The 22,091-nt window shown below is 29.4% G+C and overlaps 1 protein-coding gene across 1 annotated transcript in view; it reads left to right on the top strand.

Annotated features, from left to right (window-relative positions):
* The first annotated feature begins 640 nt into the window (after nt 1-640).
* The window catches only part of olf186-M (Ki-ras-induced actin-interacting protein-IP3R-interacting domain olf186-M), a 104,656-nt gene continuing 83,205 nt past the window's right edge, over nt 641-22,091 (top strand). Inside the window, exons 1-2 of the mRNA XM_071888117.1 lie at nt 641-772; nt 19,999-20,216. Of these exons, the coding sequence (XP_071744218.1) occupies nt 641-772; nt 19,999-20,216 (350 nt within the window). The remainder of the gene's footprint in view (nt 773-19,998; nt 20,217-22,091) is intronic.

Raw genomic sequence — 22,091 nt, 5'->3', positions numbered from 1 at the left:
TGTTGTTCATTCTTGAAAACAAGGTATTGATAAACCATTAGCAGAGTTGGAAGTCTCTGACAGCTAAATTGGTAAAAAATGTGTCAAAAATCTCCAAAGAGTAATGTATGACTCTTGTAGATTCTTTTCCCACCTTTTCTCTTTACAGGTCCAAGTAGAGTTTGAAGTGACAGTTTAATTAGATTAAGTTACAATAATGGGTTTTAGTTGTGTTCTTCAACGTGAAATTAATACGCAATTAGACTTAAAATGGTGTTTTACAATGGTAAAAATTTGGTTTCTAGTTTCACTTATATGACTTTAATATATCAATTTATATAAATACGTAGTTTTTTAAAACATTTGTAATGATACTATTATTAGACAGATTTTATGGAGCTTTTTATGCATGTCATCATTAGTTAGCAAAAATTACTTAATATACCAATATACCTAAAACAGATATTTACTCTAATTATATAGAACTTAATATAGGAAACAAAGAAAGGGGTGGTTTACTGGGTGTAGAAGAAGTACTGAGACCTGTCTCTAAGTGGTAATTAAAATACTCATAATTGATCTGGATAATGTTGTACATGGAAAATTTTATTTTATAATATTTTTACTATAACAATCCACATTAATTATGAATCTGGCCACCATGAGCCTCAATGACAGCCTCCAAGAGCCTCCTGAACCCCTTGCACACATAGGCAATGAAGTCCTTTTTCATGATCCTCCACTGCAGGTTAACGGAGGTCTTCATAGTATCAATATTCGGATGGTGGACTTTGTAAGCCTTCTTCCCAATTTGCCACCAAGTGGAGCAATCCAGTGGATTCAGATCTGAGCTCCAAAGGTTCGTGTACCAGAATTTCATGTTGCTACCCATCCACTCCTGTACAATATTAGCAGTATGGGTCAGAGCCCCGTCCAGTTGAAATACATACGTGGCCTTGTTGGACTTCTTCATGGTCTTGGTGATCTATGAGACCACATTTTCCTTAAACACAATCAAGTAGTAGGCCGCAGGTTACCAGTATTCAACAGGAACCCAAATAGGATGCATTTTTCTCATGTTGGTGCTAAAACCACCAACATCATGACAGAGGCCGGATGTTTGGTCTTGGTGACTGTCCTCATGCTGTTGTCAGCCTTGTCAAAGCATACTATCCGATATGCATACTTTAAGGCTTGTTGTAAAGGGGGTCAACGGTAAAGTATTTTCATCAGAGAAAAAATTTACCCGGTTGCTGTTGTGCTTCAGATCATTCAAGAGTTCTTGCATCGCTGAAGACGGAGCTCTTTTTGACGTTGAAACAGGAGTGGCTCCCCAATTCTTCTATCGACCTTCCTCTAGCTTTTCGGATGGCCTTGTCCACCGTAGACCAATGCATCTTCTTCTTCCTGAAGTACTCTGTCATCTCCAACGTTGGGTTGACCTTAAAGGCCTCCATGATGTCTTCAGGCTTCACTTAGGCGAGTCTTCGACTATTGAGTTTATCCTTAAGGTTTTCCCGATTAGTCAAATGATTTATGACTTGACAGACTGGAGCCTTGCTGACATTTAAGGCCTTCATGAAGTCGGACGTTGTCCTCCAGGCGTGGATTAATTTGTCTATGATGGATTTTCTTGCCTCCATCGCGAATCATATGTAGTGCCGTACAGAGAAGATGACTTACTTAGTCGGGGTCACCAATGTAGTATTAGATCCAATACTATTTGATGTGTCACTTTTATACATTTTTATACCTCTTTATTCCTCAAACTACAAGTTACTATTGATTATAAAAGATACTTATGAAGAATTAATACAATTAAAAAAAAAAGATAATACTAATAAATGATAAACAGGTTAATGTGCAGATAGAAGTAATCTCCTCTATACCGCAATACATATACAGAATTGTTGATTACAACATGTACATCAATCAAAGATTTAGAATCTCAAAGAATCGAAACTTTATGATTTAATCAGCATTACTTATTCGAAACTGCATTTTTAGAAGGTCTCATTACTTTTTCTACACCCAGTATGTCTCAAAAAAGATGTTTACTTCTAGTAAATAGGCCGCTTCATCCTGGCAGAATAGCCCAAAGAGCCAAAACCTTCCGCTAAGGATATAGTAGCCGTTTTTAAGCTTTGTCGGTATGAGAAAAAATAAATTGAAAAATAGGCATGGTAACTCTGACAATTTAAAGAATGTTTGAAAGCAAAGCAACATGGCTGTCATAATGTTTTACAGGTGTGCGCGTCTAAAACTGAACACTTACCTCTCCTGTTCTCGACAGACTTTTTCACAGCAGCAACCATTCTAAGCATTTTAAATTAAGGCCATCGAGGCCTTGACTTAGATCTTGTGGTCTTCTCAGGAGTCCCTTTGGCTACCACGATGTAAACGGTGGTGCGGCTGCAGTTCAGGACCTTGGCAATTTCAGTGGGAGTTTTTCCCCGAAAGCTCCAAAATTACGACTCGACATCTCTGGATATTATTGGCTGTTGTTTCACTGTTGCTATTTAAAATTTGCTGGAGTTTTGTTTATAATTAGTCAAGACCCTTGCCTCGAAGTATAAACCGGTTTCAACTCAATAAAATCACAAATATATGCATGGGGTAAAATTTAAAGGAGTGTTGAGCTTTAGGCGAGCACACCTGTATTAGTATAGCTAAAAAAAGCTATGACAGAACGAAAACGAAATAACAAAAATCCCACTTTGTATCTAGAAATGACATAAACAGGAATGCCTAAAATGTTGATCCTCAATTTTAGTCTGAGTCCAACAAGGACATACATTGATAATCCTCCAACAAATCTTGCTAACACTGCTAAAGTTGTATCTTAAAAATACTGAACTCGTTTATTATCATATTTTTAACATCTTTACTCCTTATTGCGACATCTGAAAACTGATATATATATATATATATATATTTGAATAAATATTTTTATAAAATTTAATTTATACCTATTAGTTATTTGATAATAGTTTAATACATTAAAGGAAGTGACAAACTTTACACACCTAATTGTTTGTGAAAATTCCGAGTTCAAATATAGAAAATGTTTACTTTTAAGGATTTGACATGTTATTCACGACTTTTCTTTTTTTAGGAAATTATTTATCAATTAAGAAAAGTAATTAAGAATTCCAAGATGCATTAATAATAATTACGTATATATTTTCTAATCAGCTTATTATGTGGGCATTGATAATTTGATTTTCTTTATCAAAAAGAAGTTTCAATATATCTTAGCATTAAGTACAGATAAATATATTTTTTTATTTTGAGAATGTAATACCAGGCTTGCATACTTGAAGTTGCTCATACTTTTTCCGTTTATTTCTGAAAAAATTTATTTAAGGCACTAATTCGTCAATTTATATTTGCTTATTTTTACCATAAATTCGCTTATTTTCGTAAAATATCCATCTTAAGGAATCCCATAGGGCTTCACTTAATCATTTTCCCTCGTGACGTAAATTACTTCTTTGTTGTTAGAGAATTCGTCTTATGAATTGATGGACGTTACGTAGTAAGTTAAGTCCCTGGGTTAAAAGATTGTTTTGATAATAATGAAAAAGTTGTCGTTCTAATTTTTTGAAGTTAAATTAATTCCATTTTTACCCCTCTAGACGTTTTAAAAAGAACTGAGATTATTTCCTCTCAATATCCAAGCTTTTGTATTTAATTAAGTGCCTTGTACTCTATATTTATTTATGTTTTTCAAACATTTTTGAAGGAATTTTCCTTGTAGAAATAAAAGTAATTCCCAATTTAATTAAATATATTTTTTAATTAAATACTAAAAGAACTGATTTAAAAAAACACAGCAACACTATGTGTAATTTAAAAGGTATCTTATCCTGTAAATTCAAAAGTATACCTACAATTTAGTAATTAAAAGTTTTAATTACATGAAATTCTTTAACTCGAAGACTTTAATTTTACTTACTATATTTTTTCTTTATCCAGGGGAGTATCGACGTTATTCTATAATGGGATTATGCCATAATGGTTTTATACAAAATAATATTAACAAAAAAGGTTGAAATACCTTTTTGATATACAAAGAAAAAATATATATAAGTTAAATCTCCATCTCAAAGTTAAGTGCCCTACGGATCCTTAACTAATGCTCTATGAATTTATATTTTTTCAATTAACTTACTCTGAGATTTGGTAATTTTTGTTATATTATTTATGAAAATATCCAGATAAATATAAATTACGACATTTATTTATCATCACACATGAAGTTCTATTGTGCACAAGGCTGTGTATTGTTAAGGGTTTTAAAATTAAATATATAAGTGTTATTTAATAAATAACTAGCATTAGTACCCGGCATTGCCCAGAGTAGTATCCGGCATTTCCCGGAGTAATAAGCCGTCGACTAAAATAAAAAAATTGCTTTACCAATATAGAAGATAACTCCCTTCTCCATTTTTCAAGAGCACATTGACACGTAGTTTCTCAATACTTAAATGTTTTCTCCTCAAAAATAACAATAACAACTTTATTTTCTCACCCAATATGATGTGATGAACCAAGATGTACTTTAGTCTATAAAGCATTCGCTGGCTGTTCTTTACCTACACACCCTTGTTACTAATCCTCATCTAAAGTTTCATTTATTTATTTTTCATTAAAAATATACATATATTTCCTTTTTTAAATGTGAGATCGTTGTTTTAAATGAGTCCTCATTTTTAACCCGAATAAAAAACAGACAGGCTTTGTTAAAATAGATAAAGGTTCTTTTTGAATAAATCGATCCAATATAAATGAATTTGATATTTCAATATTCCTTTTGTTATTTATAAAAATCTTTTAAAATCAATTATTTTTTCGTTTATAATTTTGTTAAGTGTTGTTCCCCACAAATGATTAGTAACATGCTCCTATTGGTCCTAAATGGCCATAATATTATTCATTTATATTTACACCATAAAGTCATGTATATAATGTTCATACCCTTCTCCCCTTGTCTTTTTTTGCCCATAAAATGAGAAAAAAAATATGACCTCTAATAGAAAATAATATTTTTCACATACCTTAAAATTTCGAATCTACTACTTTCTCTGGATGTCATGTATGACTTGGGTTTTCAATTCTAAGCATTTTTTTACCGTGCAAGTTTTAGTTGTTGTTCTTGGCAACCTGATCAGTGTTATTACAATTCTTTCATTCTTGAGGAGAGAACATCTCAGTATAATGTGTAACCACGAGTAATGACGGAGAACAGCTATGAGGATCTATGAGGGTGTGAAATGTGTAACTCCTTGATGGACTCAGAGTAGGATTGAGGATTGACAACGAAGTAATTCCTGGCTGTATCCTTGCTAGTTATAGAGTGCGTTATTTAATAACTCAAAGCTAATCTTATGGAACTCCATAACAGCTAAGCTACTCTCTACCCGAAATTCTTCAAATTGTCGGGGGTACCATGTTAATTTTCGGCTGCCCTTTTTTATATAACAAAAGATATTTAATTTACAACTCTATATAAATCCTTAATAAAATTTAGTGGTTTAGTAAAATATAATAAATTTCTCATCTTTAAATGACCTCGTATAAAAATAATTGATTTAGTTCTGTTTTGTTCCAAATTAATTGTTCAATAAAGAGTAAAATTAATGGTCTGGTTGGTACATTAGAGTAACCGGTCGTCTACTTTTGCGCGTAATTGTCCTCAATATTGAACAAGGACTCTTTTATAGATGTATGGTAAATCCGCTTTGATTTCATTTTTTATGTATATCTTGAGTATAAGTTGTACAAGGAGATTGCACAAGTTGTAACCACAAAATTAATAAAATAATTACAATGATCAGTTTAAAAAATATAATTTGTCATAAGTTTTAATGTAATAATTGAAGCTCCATTAGATGTTTTATATATAAATTGGAGTATTATTAATAACTTTATTAATATAAATGTCTAATTACTTAGCAGTATGTTGCATCATATAATGTAATTAAAGGATTAAATACATATACAATTTATTGTTATGTTTAATTATAGACCAAAATGAAATTAGAGCATCAATTAGTGACTGTTAAATAGAAAAGCTAGTTTTATGATTAAATATTATACTATGGGCAAACTTGTAAATTCTAATTAATTTGGGTATGTAAAAAAAGAAAAATGTAATCCTAACAATTTCAAAAAATTTCGGGAGGAGAACAGATGAGCTACCATAATGTTTCAATAGATAAGCTGCAATGTAATAAAAATAAATCTCTTCCTTTATATTGCATTGTAATTTGTTGGCAGTACCTACTCCAATATTGATCCTCAATCCTGATTTGAGTTGAATATGGACTTATATCCCCCATACGAAACTTGAGCATTGTTTTCACTGATGAACAGTAAAAATTGAACAAGAACGAAATATAATGAGCTTAGTAGAGTTATATCTCTTGATTATAAATATGGCCTATATTTGTCTTTACTAGCCTCATGATCTTTGGTTAAAGGCTATGGGTTTTTTAACATTTTTGGCTACTTTTAAAGGCTAAAGTTTTTGTAAGCATTTGGTGTTGAAGATAGGGATACATCATGTGAATATCTTTCAAAGCGTAATGTTAAAAGAATACAAAACCATTCCTAAGTCCTCTATATCATGTTTATCACTCGAGTTATTTGTATTTATTGTTGAAAATGTGTGTTTTTTATTAAAAGGCTCATGGCTTCAAGAAGAATATATTTAGAAAAATTCTAAAAATATATCATTTGATTCGTGAAATTCTGAACTTCAATTAAAAAAAACCTCATTAAAAATGTGCTATAAAGTTCTCAATTTGAGATAAGTTGACCACAATATTTCAAGGATAAAACTCCTTTTCAAAAAATTAAAAACCGCCCTCTTTGTTAATGTATACTTAGATTTTCTCCCCTCAAGAAATAAAAAAACTCTATAAAGAATGAAGGAGTCTCGATACAATGTCTTGGAAAAATAAAAACCGTTAGACCTGGGAGGAAAATTATTAGAGTTGTTTCGGTATCTGATAAAAATAAACCAAAAATGAATATGGTTATCCTCGGAATTTGAGAGCGGAGTCTGTATGACGTCTTATCTGATTTGCAACAAGCAGCTATGACGAAAGTTAAAATAAACAAAAATCTCAGTTTGTATCTTGCAAGATAGGGTAGAATTACTCCAACGTCGACCGTCAGTTTTACTCTTAGTCAAACAAGGACTTAAACTTAAATTTCCCCATCAATTATAAGTGTTACTCACTGTCTTTTAACGTGATTACTATATATTTTGCTGTTATCTCCTCAAGAACTGCAGGGAAAAAAATAAAAAACACTTTTCGGATTGTCAACTACAAAAACGCTTCAACATGCTTAGAATTTAGAAGTCTAAGTCCATGAGACGTAGTAATTGCAATCTATATAAATTTCTTGTGACAATTTGTAAAAGTCCCTAACTAATAAACAATTAATAACTATATTAATGACAAGCAGTAATACTCTGCATTGCCCGGACATATTTGGCGTTGATAAAAAGAAAAACCTTGCTTTCATATGTAGCAACTCAATAGTAATTTTTTTTTTTTTTTGGGGGGGAGGGTGAAGCCCTACAAAAGGTTTCTGAACCCTCCCCAATTTACATCATATTTGAAAAGAAACATATATATATAACTAATGATATAAAAATGATGAAATGTAGCAACACTCCTTTTTTTTAACTCTAAATATATTTACACCATATTTTTTTTTCTTTTTAATATGACGCAATGACCTTTAGCTAGACACAATCGTCGATAAATCCCATCAAATGTCAAACTCATATTTTTATATGACGCGCTGAGCTATAGCTACAAATTCTCGTTGTTAAACATCAGTTTTCCCAGACAATCAAACTAACAAACAAATAAACATACCTTTATTAATTATATAGATATTTTGGTGTAGAGTGGCCCATGAAATATTATCCGAAAATAAACAATATATAATCACCCTTGAAAAAGGTGCATTATTGCTTGAAAATAGTCAATGTAATCAAAATAGAATACTGAATAAGAAATAACTATTTTAAATAAATGAAAAAAAAAAGAAAAACCTTTCAAAAAGATAAAAATAATTTTTCTCTAAAATGTTTTTTTTTATGAGAACTGAAGGATTTCTTTTGTGCAAAATATAATAATTTTCCCTTGTATAACATATATGAACAAAAATTTACTTTGAAAATACATTTTATTATTAAATTATAAATTTGTAGTCAATATTAATTAACCTTTCTATATATTACTTTGCCCATTTTTGGAGGTTTTTTTTTTACTGCAATATGGTTTTTTCTAGTGGAAGGCACAAAAAAACTATATTTGCTAAATTTCAAACCTTTAACTACAAAACAAATTATTATGATGTACATGTATTTTTAAAATCTAAGCATCTAAAAAGCCTTTATTATTTAAAAATATTGAGATGGTAGTAAAGAAAGTCATAAGACATACTTTTTGAAAAAAAATTTGGTTATATTTACTATATATAAAAGAAACATAAATTTCTGGGGCTCACAGTTAAAGAAACACTGTCATAGATTATAAATAAATAAATTACAGTATTAAAATAGACATGGTTTTTGTTATTATTATTCAAGATTTGTAGGACAAAATCAGAGAAAATTTCAAAGTATGAAATAAATCATTGAAATTTATGATGTAAACACAAGTTAAATAATAACGAACAATTTTATATATTGTACCGTTGCGACTCTTGGGGAAAAAATTACGAATACTTTGATTACCATAACACCCCAAAAATATAATGCCCATGTAGGGAATTAATTCATTTGATAAAGTTTCTTAAAGTTATTTTTTTGATAATTTCTCCCTTTTGCTTCATAAATCAATCAAACAACTATCTCTTGAACATAATTGGTTCATAATCAAATTGGAAACGTCAGTAAACACGCTTTCCTAATAATTATTTTCTAATACGGGATGACTAACCTATTGTTATGACATCCAAACACAAAAAAATAAGCTGAAGATTACAGATCTAAAAAAATTATGTAGAAATTATTATTTCTTGTATTTACAAGTAAATATGTACATACATATACCACAATTGATTAAACGATTTATAATTCTTGTAGCATTAATTTCAATTATATAAATAGCCGGCTATATTGTCACAATGTTGATTATAGTTTATATTATCACTATTTCCCGATAATATGTATTGGAACGTCATAAGTAATACAGCGAGTTTTTTGTCAACTTTCAACCTTGACTGATAAAAGGAATATAATAAGTTTGAAAAAAAAATGATAGCTGACCTTATGTATTGTTCTTGTTGCTAATTGTTCATTACACTATTCAATAGTGAAAATGTCCCGAACAAGAAATAAGTTAAACTTAATAAAATTTTATTCTTTTATTTCCAAGAATAACTTTAGTTTTTCTCTAACGACCTCTGATTCTTCAGAAGAGGGACATACAGTTTTAGTATTTTCCCTTTCTGAAATATTCAAAGCTTTTTAAGTGCTTGGCATTGAAGATGGAGATAAATTATATAAGTTTATTTTAAAGTATAATGTTAAAATATTTGAATTTTTTTTTTTAATAATTTTGTTGAATTTTAATTTTGAGTCATATTTTTTAAAAGTTGAAGTTCTTAGCTTGAAGAATAATACAAAAAGAAAAAATATTAGATGTTGCTCCAATCTTTTCCTATATTTTCTTTGGTTTTATCTACTATTTTAGACAAAAATATAACAAAAAAAAGGAAAGCGGTAAAATCTGTAAAATTTGATCAATATTAGAGTAAATACTTGATGATTAGGAACGGATTAATCCATTTTTAGTTATGTTTTATGTCAAAAATTGATTTGTAACTCGACTAGAACGCTTGTTGAAGTTCTTTCTGAAAAAATAACAGACAAATTTGGGAGTTTACTGAAGATACAACATTTTCAATTTAATCATAGTTTCCCTCCTAAGGGTTATTAAAATTTGAAGGTCTCTATTGATTTTATTATGTGTTTTTGCAATTTTTTTTCAACGATTTTTATTTTTCGAAAATTGATTTAAAACTAAAAAAATTGTCCACTACTTGACCTATGATGTTAAAATTTTAATAGATATAATTTAATGAAAAAATTGTTATGATTGACAAAAATTTAATGTTACTAATTTCACACATTACAAAAACTAAAATCAATAAATTCACAATATAATATATATAGCATAAAAAATAAAAGTATACGTGATCATTTCGATTAAAAAAATGAGCATCTTTGCATGATTACAAGAAAAAATAGAGGAATCAAATAACCGATGGTGAATAAACCATTTTGGAGACGTATTAATTAATATCGTGTTGTAAAACAAAACATACACATTTTCTTCGAAAAAATACTTAAAAAACTTCATGTAATGGGATTTAAATAAAAAAACTATAATATTGCAGTTTAATAATGTCGAAGTTTCCATACATTTATTTTTAGATTGAAAATCATATTTTTCAATTTAACAAGAAATGATAAATTTATCTGCAAAAAGAAAAAATTGCACTAGTCATCCAAAGTTTCTACCCAACGTTGCCTTTTTTTATGCCAAAAGTTCAGAGAAATTGTTTGTTCAAATTTAATATCTAATTTAATATTCTATTCTATATTTAATTCAAAATATATAATTTCAATAAGAAACTCACAATTAAAATTATAAGATTTTAAATAACATTTTACATTTAAAAATATATATTTTTTAATTAGTTTTGTTTTTGTATACTGATTTTAATTGAATTAACTAGTTGAAATTCTACCTTGGAGTAATAGTTTTAAATTATAATGTTTATTTATGTAGTGTATACGTAATTGTTTCGGGGTTTCTTATTAAAGTTATTAACTATTTTTGTATGCTTTGTATAAAATAAATGAAGGATATTACTTAAAAAACAAACAAGCTGTAAATTAAATAACTTTTTCCTATTCTGTTTTTTTTTTTTTGTAATTTCTTACATTGAGCCTATATTGTTTTATTTCTAAGAAAGTACATAAAAATACAATAAGCAGGAAAATACATCAAAAGCGTAGAAACAACCATACAATGGTTTAAATCCCGCTGATCAACAACACATCCCATTCTAAGGTTCTAATGCATATATTGCATGTCAAGAAATGAGCAAGCTATAATTATTTTCTAAGTTCTAAGATGTCTTAACTCATCCCACAAATTTAAACACAAGGCTTATTATTGACTCAAATATGTCAATAAAATATTTTTCGTTAAATATATACAGGAAGTAAAAAAAAATAATGTTTTCCTTTTCTTGAATCTTCTTCCATATTGTTTTTATGTTGACGTACTATATATATATTATTCTATAAATTATATTCACCACTTGTCATATTTTTTTCTCAAAGTATAATTTAAAAATATGGTTTTTTTCCCTCTTATTTTTAACAGAGAGTTTTTGTTGTTTTATAAGTATGGTTGAGTCATGTTAAAGGAGTTTTTTTTTATATATACCTGTATATGACCTTACATCTTTCAATTTGCATAATTTATTTGCTTCTTGGAAAATAAAACTATTTTCCCATCGTACATATGTTTGTTATTTAATATACTAAGTAATGTAAAAGTGTAAGTAGAGATAAGGAAACAAAATACTTTTTGGTAAAATCATTAAATTTACTCGGGTATACACTGATAAAATATTAAATTGAAGATATTTTAATCAAGAGATAAATGCGCCTTTAAAATTGAATGTAAAACATCTTTATTACTTTTTCAATTTGTAAATAAAGATTAGTGGATACTTGTGTCGGGTTTCGGTCTGAAAATTCTAGACTAATCTAAGACCGTTATGATTTTTAGTAGATAGAGTTAATTCGGTCCTTTAAAGAAGTTTGGCTGGAAAACTTCGGTCTTAAATTGGTCTGTACTGGCCTCATTTAAAATTTGGTCTAGACCAATTGCTAATGATGTTATGTGTGTTTCAAAATTGTGAACGTTGGCACAATAACTTCTAGGTGAGAAAAAATGGGTCTATAGATTGAGACCAAAAAAATTATTCCACGATTTGAAAACGATTAAATTTCGATTTAGGTTTGAGAGCAAGGGGGTGGACCGACATATTGGTTCAAGATGGTTTAGAAGAAATCCCTCAAGATCGATATAGAAAAAAAATGGCCTTGTTCCGAGTCTCAATAATAGTAGATATTAATGTTGGGTTTGTTCCTGAAATTTCTATGCCGGTGTAATACCTTTATATTTTTTATGATCAAACTAATTCGACTCAATTTCGGACGGGATCGGTATTGTAGTAAAATTCAGTTTACACTCCCCCCAAAAAAAATGGCTTTATTGGTCCAACACAAAATATGACGTTTTTTTAAGAGTAAAAATTGGTTTTATATCATTTTAAAAAAAAAAAAAAAAATTTGAAATCCCTCCCCGGTCTATGCTTTTAATTTTGTTCTACAATTCAATTTTCACTCTGCGGTTCTGAAAAAGTCCATTAAGACCAACTCAAAAAAAAATTCCTCCTTATCTCCGAGTATCAACTTTCTTAAATATGCCAATAAATTTATTTATTTGGTTGGTTTCTACTAATGGCTACTAAAGTATAATAAAACAATATGATAAAATCTAATCAAAGAATATGGTAAAATGAAATGATAGAATGTGGTGTGGAATTAAAGTATATGTGGATTATTTTTTAAAAAACTCTTAAAACTGCAAAGTGAAGACGTTCTTCTCATCTCTTCGGGGAGGCTATTCCATATCCGTATAGTTCCATTAGAAAAGCTATGTTGGAGGTAATTAGTATTTGCCGGTGGCTGAACTAAGTAAAAATCGGAAGACAACCTAGTGTTGTACACCTTACTACATACGTTGGGCTTGATATTACAATGAGTCAGTCCATTCATAACTTTAAATATCATAACTACATCCTAAAGTTTCCTCCTCTTTTCAAGCGACAACAGCCCTACCTGATATAAACCAACATCATGGGATATATCACCGTATACCATCTTAATAAAGCGTTTCTATACATTTTCAAGAGCTCTGATTTCCTTTATATACATACATTGGATTCCACAAAGGAGAAGCGTAGTTTAAAATAGGCATACCATATGGTTCATATAGCTTCTTCATCAACTTCATATTTCTGGTTTTAAAACTCCTTCAATAAACCCAAGCGCTCTGTTTGCTTTTCTAACAATATTGTAAATGTGAGTGTTGAATTTCATATTAGAATATGTCAGCACTCCGAGATCCTTAGAGACACCCACATTCTTCATCTCTCAAAAGATCAATAGCATCTCCCGAAAAATGATAAAGAAGCTCTTCTCAAGATTTACAGGAATTCTCCAACGGTCGCTCCGAGGTCATGTTTGGCCTCCTCTTCTGAGTGGCAAACAAGCATTGTGTCGTCAGCGTACATATATATTTTGGATCTGAGGTTGTCACACAGGTCACGAATATATACAAAGAAGGCCCAAGAACACTACCATGAGGTACAGAGGATGGGACACCTATTGAAGCTGATCCAATGCCGTTTATCAGAACTCACTGTTGTCGATTTCTGAGCCAAGATGAAATCCACTGCAATAGTTCACCCCCAATCCCAATGCAATATAGTTTGTGTTCGAGCCCACCATGCAGCACCTTGTCAAACGCCTTACTGAAATCAAAGTATAAAACATATGTATCCAGTGAGGAGTCCCTACTTCGAACGATACCATCCCAGAATGATAACAGGTTTGTAACACAATACCTTCCACTTCGGAATCCATGTTGTCTGGGAGATATCAAATTGTGTTTGTCAAAAATTTTTCTCAGTTCAAAATTGAATAGCTTCTCCATTAGTCGAGAGATCTGGCTTGTGATGGAAATTGATTGGTAATTACAAACATACTTATGGCTTATTTTTTGTGTATTGGGATAATATTGGTGCATTTCCAGTCAAACGGCACCACTCCCTTCTGGAACGACTTGTTGAATATCATTGTAAGAGGGAAATAGATAACAGTACTAAGCTTCTTCAAGAAGAAAGCACAAATACCATCAGGACCCGACGAGAAAGAACTATAGGGAGTAAATGGCTTTTAGGAAAACTGATTCTACAAAGACGGTGGACTTGTCTTACGATTGAATTCCCTATATGTATTTTTCTTCTTAGTGTTCTGAAAAAATGACTGCATCATCAAAACCTATGATTGAAAATTATTCTAAATCTTTATAGTATTTTTATTAACTAAAAAAGAGCTTCCACAGCGAAAAAAGTATAAGATTTATACATAATTCAGTCCTAGGTAATATTATTAAATCTTATATATGAGGTACCTAGTTACAAAAGTTTGGTTGAAATAAAAATCGTATTAAAGGAAGTACATAATGATCGAATCCGGACTAAACGGGATCTTGCTTTACACGAGTACTTGGTATTAAAAATTACTTTTTAAATTGTATTACCCAAATGATAGGAGATGCTTTATTATAAAAGTGCTTTGAAAATCCAAGGGAAAGAGTGGTGACGATTTGATTTAATAGCAAATATTTTTTATGGCAATATTAAATAGGTATATTGTTACTAAATAATTTCAAAAAACCTATTTATTACAAACCTTAAGAAGCTAAAAAGATCTATATTTAAAGGTAAAAAAATAATTGTGAATAAAAAACAGGAATAAATAATCCCCTTTTCAGATAAAAAGAGTGTGGACACAGAACACATATGTTTTATTGCTGTCTGAATAAATAAGTTTGAGAAACACACCATTCGGTACTCGTACAGCTTTTAAGTTGAACTATTCAGTATTCAAAGAAGAAATTGAAGTCTCGATTAATTTCCTACAACAATAATTGAATTGTTAAGTAGGTTATCTTTATATATGGCAGAAGGGTGGAAAAGGATATATTATATTAGTGATGCAGTCAAGACCTTGTGGAGCTAAGACCATGTTTTTCTTGTAAAAGCCAAAACATATCAGTTTTTTTTAAGGAATTTTTTTTATTCAAGCTGCTTTGGCCTTGTTCATGATATCGAGACAAATACATTTAAGGGTCAGAGCAGGTCAACACATTGAGGTGTAGAGATTGTAACGAGATATATATTTAAGTGTTAATACCAAGACTTTGTGGGGTAGATACCGTGACGAGACAAATATATTCAAGGGTTGATATAAAAGTTAGACTAAGACATTCTATGATTGAATCCAACACCAAAACTTTGAAGAGAAGAGAACAAGATCCATTTCGCGGAACACTAGAATAGGATCCAGTTATGATTTGAGAGGAAGTGCTGCGTTAATAAAAAGATTCAGAACCTGAAATCGAAACAAATATATATTATCAATCTAAAACTTATTTATGTCTTTAATATTTAACAATACTTACACACATTCTAAAGTATCCTAAAACTTCTAAATATCGAGTTTAACTATTTAATTTCATAGTGTTATATGAGAAGATGTAATTATAGGCAAAATATTTAATTATGTTTGTATAACTTAAACTTACGTTTAGTCACTAATAAGTATATATGTGAAAATTTGTGCATTTTTAAGCGTATTAAGATATAATATTTTGTACAATTGTATCCTCGAACAATTAAAAACCCTCGCCTTTTTACATCTATACTTGGAAGTGACGCTTTAGCATAGAAAGATAATAAGACTATAGCGGGTTTAGAAAACGTACTGAGACCTGCCTCTAAGTAGTCATTAAAATACTCCTGATTGATCAGGATCATGTTGTACATAGAAAATTTTATTTTAAAATATTTTTTACTATAATAATAGTACACATTAATTATGAATGTAGCCATCATCAGCCTCAATGACAGCCTACAACCACCTCCGGAACCTCTTGCACACTTTGGTAACGTAGTCATTCACAGTTGGTTAACAGAAGTCTTCAGGGCAAAAATATGCTTCAGATCATTCAAGAGTTGTTGAAATCACTGAAGACAGAGTTCTTTTTGACGTTGGGACATTAGTGTCCTCTCTATTCTTCTAAGCGACCTTCTTCTAGCCTTTTGGATGGCCTTGCCCACAGTAGACCGATGCACATTCTTTTTCCTTGCGTACTATGACATCTTTATCATTGAGTTGACCTTAAAGGCCTCCATGATGTCTTCAGACTTCATTTTTTGGGTCTTCCACTCTTTGATTTGTCCTTAAGGTTAACATCATCAGCCACGTGATTTTTGACCCGACAGGCTGTGTCCTTGCTGACGTTTAAGGCCTTCATGATATCCGAGGTGTTTCTCTCGGCGCAGACTATATTCCCTATGATAGCTCTTATTGGCTCCATCGCAAATTATACATAATTTTTGTTCACAACATGTACATCAATCAAAGTTCAGGGAGTTGAGGTCAGGACTGGAAGAGGACCACATGGAGATATACTAGAAATTAATTTGCATAATTAAACCTTGTAATAAAAAAAAAAAAGGAAAAAAAAACCAAAACGGTGATACAATCGTAATTAAATTCTACTGCAAGTTTTGGGTCACCACTCTGTAAAGTAAGACACTGAGATATGGTTTCCCCAATAAAGAGTTTTTAGAGATGAGTGCTGGTTTGTCCGTAAAAATTTGCGATATTATAAAAGAATATAAAACGAATTAAACTCGTATCTTAAGACATTACTGTATTACCTTATAAAAATAATACAATCATCGTTGAAGGATCTTCGTACATAAATACGACGTGCTTACTATATAATTGGTAACTATGTGAATCACTTATTTCTTTTGTATCATGTTTGAATTCTGTCGACTCCAGAACAATTTCACTGGTTGAAATGGGCATCTCTTAATTCTCATATATTGCCTCCATGGAGGTGAATCAGTAACTAAACTATCATCATGTATATGTATCAATATATATTGTAATCCAATAAAAATATTAATTTGGCATGCTTTTTATTTAGGACATACAATATGCTCAACAACACGATAATTTGCTGCCAGCGGTTGGTGTTTCTGCTTCTTTCTCATAAAAAATGTTCTGAATATTGATTGGTTTAGTTGGAACTATCACTTGTTAAACTGTGTACATTTTTCAAAATTTAATGAATAATAATTGCAAAGTTGGGAAAATTTCGCTGACTATCAACTGATTTTGGAATTTTTCTATTTCTTTTCGGAGTAAAGTTTGTGAGATACAATAAGGGTAACAATATATTATATTTGAGCAGTTTTGTACTGCAAATATTAGAAGTACAAACACAATTAGTTGAAGAATACAAATTTAATCAACACTCCTTTTTGAGAAAAATCATACTAGCATGGTTTTATGTTAATGAACTTCATACGATGGATTGTTTATTTATCATCTCTATTTTAAAGTAATATTAATGATGTACTATAGGCTTATCTTACATATAATGCTTATTTTGTACAAATTAAGAAAAATAAATGCAATATGCACTGCTGAGTAAGTGATTACTTTAAGAAAAAAAAACCCCATTAATTTGTAATAAACATAGGTATATTTCGCATTTTCTATTATCTTCACGACGTAATATTTGTCATTATTTAAAAGCTTGCAAAAATGGATGGTTATACAAAGGGAGCATCTCTACTAAGTACTCGTATGTGATATTCAGAGATCTTTTTAAAAAATACCTTTTGACTTTATTAATGAAATAGTAGAAAGGTTTTATGACATTTTCAAAAGTTTCACTTTTTGGTTCAATTACTCAAAGCTCGTTTAATTTGGACTCGACAAGTTTTAAAACAAGGTATCTACATATGTATACTATGATTTTCGACTCATCAAATGTTGCAACTGTTCCCGCAACAATTAAGTTTGAGTTAGAAATTTAAAAAAAATGACAAAATAGTATTTTTAATGAATAACTAACTAGATTTTTCATGTTGATGCATAATTAAATTTCAATGTATTATAGTAGATTAAGATAAAATAGATCATTCATCAATTGGATAAATTTACTCTCAAAACACTATTGTAGGGCTTGCAATGAATAAGAAATATGCTTGATCTGAAGTGTAATTTTATAGAAAATAAATGGTGCGAGGAAAAGTACAGCACTTATTGCAACTGTTAAATTTGTACTGAGTCTTTCAAATTTCAAGTTACTGATTAAGTTTTTAATTTTGAAAATATCAGATCAGCTAATAGCAAAATAATTCAAATAATATCAGTAACAGTAAAAATAATGATCGTTAAATATCTACTATTACCCCCTCAAACAGTTTTCATTCAATTTCTCAAAGACAAGTTGCAATAACTTACTGTCTCCCTACTTTTAATTGACTATTATTATTTTACAAGTAATGCAATTATTTAAAGAATATATATTACCTTAAATTTTAAGTAGGTTATCAAAAAAGTTAAAGTCCCATATTTACATTATTATAGTATAATATGTCGTTGATTACTGTGAAAAACATCAATATTTATTGACATATCTTATAAATTATCTCATAATTTATTTATTTATTAAGATAATTTTTTTTTTTCCTGGAGAAACTTTATATTACCTTTTTGTTTTGTTTTCAATAGGTAAAAAATTTGAATCTTTTTGACTTTTTTTTAATAACTTTGTTTTTTAATTAAAATTGGACCTACAATTTTTTGGATATATATTTTTTTCAAATATTATGAATGTGAGTTTGACATCCAAAAAAAATATTGCCAAAAAACAGTTTAACATAATTTTTAATAAAAGTAAATAAATTCATTCCTTCAATTGGTAATTTACTTAAAAAAATTTTTTTCAATATAATTTCATAATTTAAAATATGCAACATCCTTTGAACGCAAATAACTCTACTGAGAATGATGCTACAGGGTTAAAAATGGTGCCATAGGTGTCATGCAAAAATTGTAAATTAGTGTGATAAGTCCAAATTTAGATAAATGGAACGAGTTTTCTTATGGAAAAATCAATGTTGTTAAGACCTTTGCAAAATTGCCAAAAACGTATCCCATGATCAATTAATCATCCCCAATGAAAAAATAAGACATGTTAGAGATTAAGTTACACATATTTTTGTAAAAAATGATTATCCCTGATAAATCTTTCAATGAAAAGTTATTTAAAAAGTAACGAAAAAGATCACCTGATATTTTAAGTGAATAAATTTTTATTTCTATGAGTTTTAAAACTTTGTAAAGGAAAATTTTAAGTGTTTACTATCATTATGAAACTAAAAAAAAACTTTTCTGATTTATAAAACTTGTTTTATTTTCTTTTGGAAAAAATGAGTTAAGTTCCCGAAATATATGCTAATAATTGAATATCAAACATAAAAAAATAAGAATAAAAGATAATTGTGCAAGTTTACTAGCTCAAAGCCGATATTAAGTTGACTTCTCCTTACATGTAACCCACTATATACCAATAAAAATTATTGCTCCAAACTCTGTGGGTTACAATAAAAAAAAGGGTCATTGTACATATTATGAATAAACACATTTATTAAATGTCTCCAAAAATGAAATTATATTTTTAAAATTTTTAATAATCTACATAATCTGGATAAAAAGTTGTTAAAATTCGAAATCTATTTAAACAAAACACGTCAAAGGGGAAATATAGGGGGATCGTATTTCTAAGAACACTTTCGAATATTGCCCCTAGAATTAAACCCGTCCCCTGCTACTACTTCTAACTTGGTTGCCCCACATTATTAAAAAAAAATGTTCGGTTGTCTTACCTTGTAGTTGGAATTTTTATATTAAGAATTCGTTCACTATTATATAGTTAGTATTATCAAGTAGATATCAATAAACCAACTCTTAAAATATCAGCATACTTTAGTGAGCTACATGCTAGAACTAAACATTGAAATGTATGTGTGGGTCACTAGAAAATTAGGTTGAAATAATTGGAGGAATTATAATCTATTATTCAGTTTCTGAATTTAAAAAAAAAGAAGAAATATAACATTATTTTTTTTTTTGCATTATTTATCGTTTTTCTTTTTAACTTAGTTCATTTGTTGGACAAAGTATCAAATAAATGGGAACAGAAGACGCGGAACTAACATCAATTGTACATAGTTTGAAAACAGCCCAAAAAAAATGTCTCCCTTAATTATCCTAATGGACGAGAAAATAATAGTAGTGGAAATCTCCTACATCCAGGAGTAGACAACTCAAGACAAAGGCGAAAATCCCCAGTAACTGTTCAAGAATGGGTTGCAGCATTACCAATTCCTCATACAGTACAGCGAGGACTTGCTTTAGAGACTCAACAACAAAAGGAACGGAAAAATAAAAAGACTTTGTGGTAAGTCAAAATAACTGTTTATTGACAATTTAAAAACAAAGAAGGATAGTTTATTTTTTAATTAAAAATCCCCTATTTTAGGACCACACGCCAAAGGACAATTTGAGACATTTTATCTCAAAAATGATATTAAATATAATACTATAACCGACTCCATATTTTAATTCAATTTCACATGTTATTATGATCAATACTTAATATTTTTCTATATAATAAGTGCGAATGTTTTTGTCCGGGAGTCACGGACAAACCAATCAATGATTTTGCCGATTTTTTTCATGTAGGGTTTTAAAAGTCAATAGATGGTTCTGTTATCATTTTTTTTGGCCTTCGAGGAGGTCATGGCGGCCTTAAAATACCATTTTTCTAAATACAAACTTTTTGACTAACAAGGTACTACTGCTTGTGAAACAAAAAATAAAGACATAAAAGTTCTATTGATTCTTCTGCCTGCATATTGTATATATCTTTGCATACTTTAAAAAAAGGAGATTATAATGTTTAGAGAAAAGACGAAGAAGAGAGAATAAGACAAAGGATTATGATAATAATATGAAAATTGAGCGAACTACAGTTCATCTTGAATATTTTTTCTTATTAAAACCTTGTCATCTCATTTTAATAAAGCGTGAAAAAAATCATAGCAACAACATGGAAGGAGAATAATTTTAAAATATTTTGCAGTCGTTTTTTTTTTTTTTGTTATATATGAAGCAGAAGAGTTAATAATTACTTTTAATTTCTTAATGTCCCGGTTAAAGCTGGGCAAACCTACTTTGCTATTATTATATATACATATTTCATAAAGATAAATTAATGAGGGTTTTTCTAAAGAATTAAATTTTTAAATTAATTTATTGTATATTAGTGTCGGGGGAATAATAGTAACATTACACGTTGGTTCCCACTTTTTTTTGACCAAGCGTAATAGTTAAAGGATAGAATTGTAAGATTGCATGACTTTATCATTATATAATTTGTCCCCTACAAATAGATCCTGATCAAGATTACAGGCCAATATAGTCCTCGGAGTGTAACAATAAATGATGAGTGATAACACTTGGCAAACATCTTTTGTTTCATTCCATCTCTTCAAAAAGTTACTTAACTATCAATATGATTCAAACTCCATACTTTTGTTGTTTATAAAAAAATCATTAATGAATATAATAAATAAAAGAATACTATCCTGCAAAAGAACGCTACATAATTTAACTATATGAGGTGTAGAGTATATGAAAAATACCTATTTATCACACTTTCATATTAAATTGTTTTAAAATAGGTAACGGCATATATGAATATACATTTTTTTTTTGCAGAATTAGGTCGAAAAGTGCTTTTAATGTGCATATTTTGTTTAAGTAATGGAAAATACATGCTTTTAGTTGGAAATTAGTGTTAAAGTTATTAAATTTAACATTTTTACTAAATTTTCAACCATGTTAAAGCAAAAAATATTACATTTTACGCTTTTTGGACATAATTAGGTTGAAAAGGGCCTTTAAAGTGCATATTTTGTTTTAGCGATACAAACTACATTTTTTAAACTTAAAACTAGCGGTGAAATAATGAAATTTACCATTTTAACCGCGTTTCGAAATATGTTACCAAAGAAAATACAACATTTTAAGCTTTTTGGCAGAATTATATCGAAAAAATGATTTACAGGTGCACATTTTATTTCTACCATACAAAGGAAAATACAGGTTCTTAGTTAAGAATTATTGTTAAATAATTCAAATTATAATTTTTACTGCAACCTCAACTATACTACCAGAAAAAGTACTATAATTACAGGTTTTTTTTTGACATAACTAGTTTAAAAATGGGACTTTAAACTGCACATTATGGTTAAATAATGCAAAGTACATG

The sequence above is a fragment of the Lepeophtheirus salmonis genome, chromosome 5 (assembly GCF_016086655.4).
Source record: "Lepeophtheirus salmonis chromosome 5, UVic_Lsal_1.4, whole genome shotgun sequence".
Classification (NCBI taxonomy): domain Eukaryota; kingdom Metazoa; phylum Arthropoda; class Copepoda; order Siphonostomatoida; family Caligidae; genus Lepeophtheirus; species Lepeophtheirus salmonis.
This window is presented reverse-complemented; position numbering and strand designations above follow the sequence as displayed.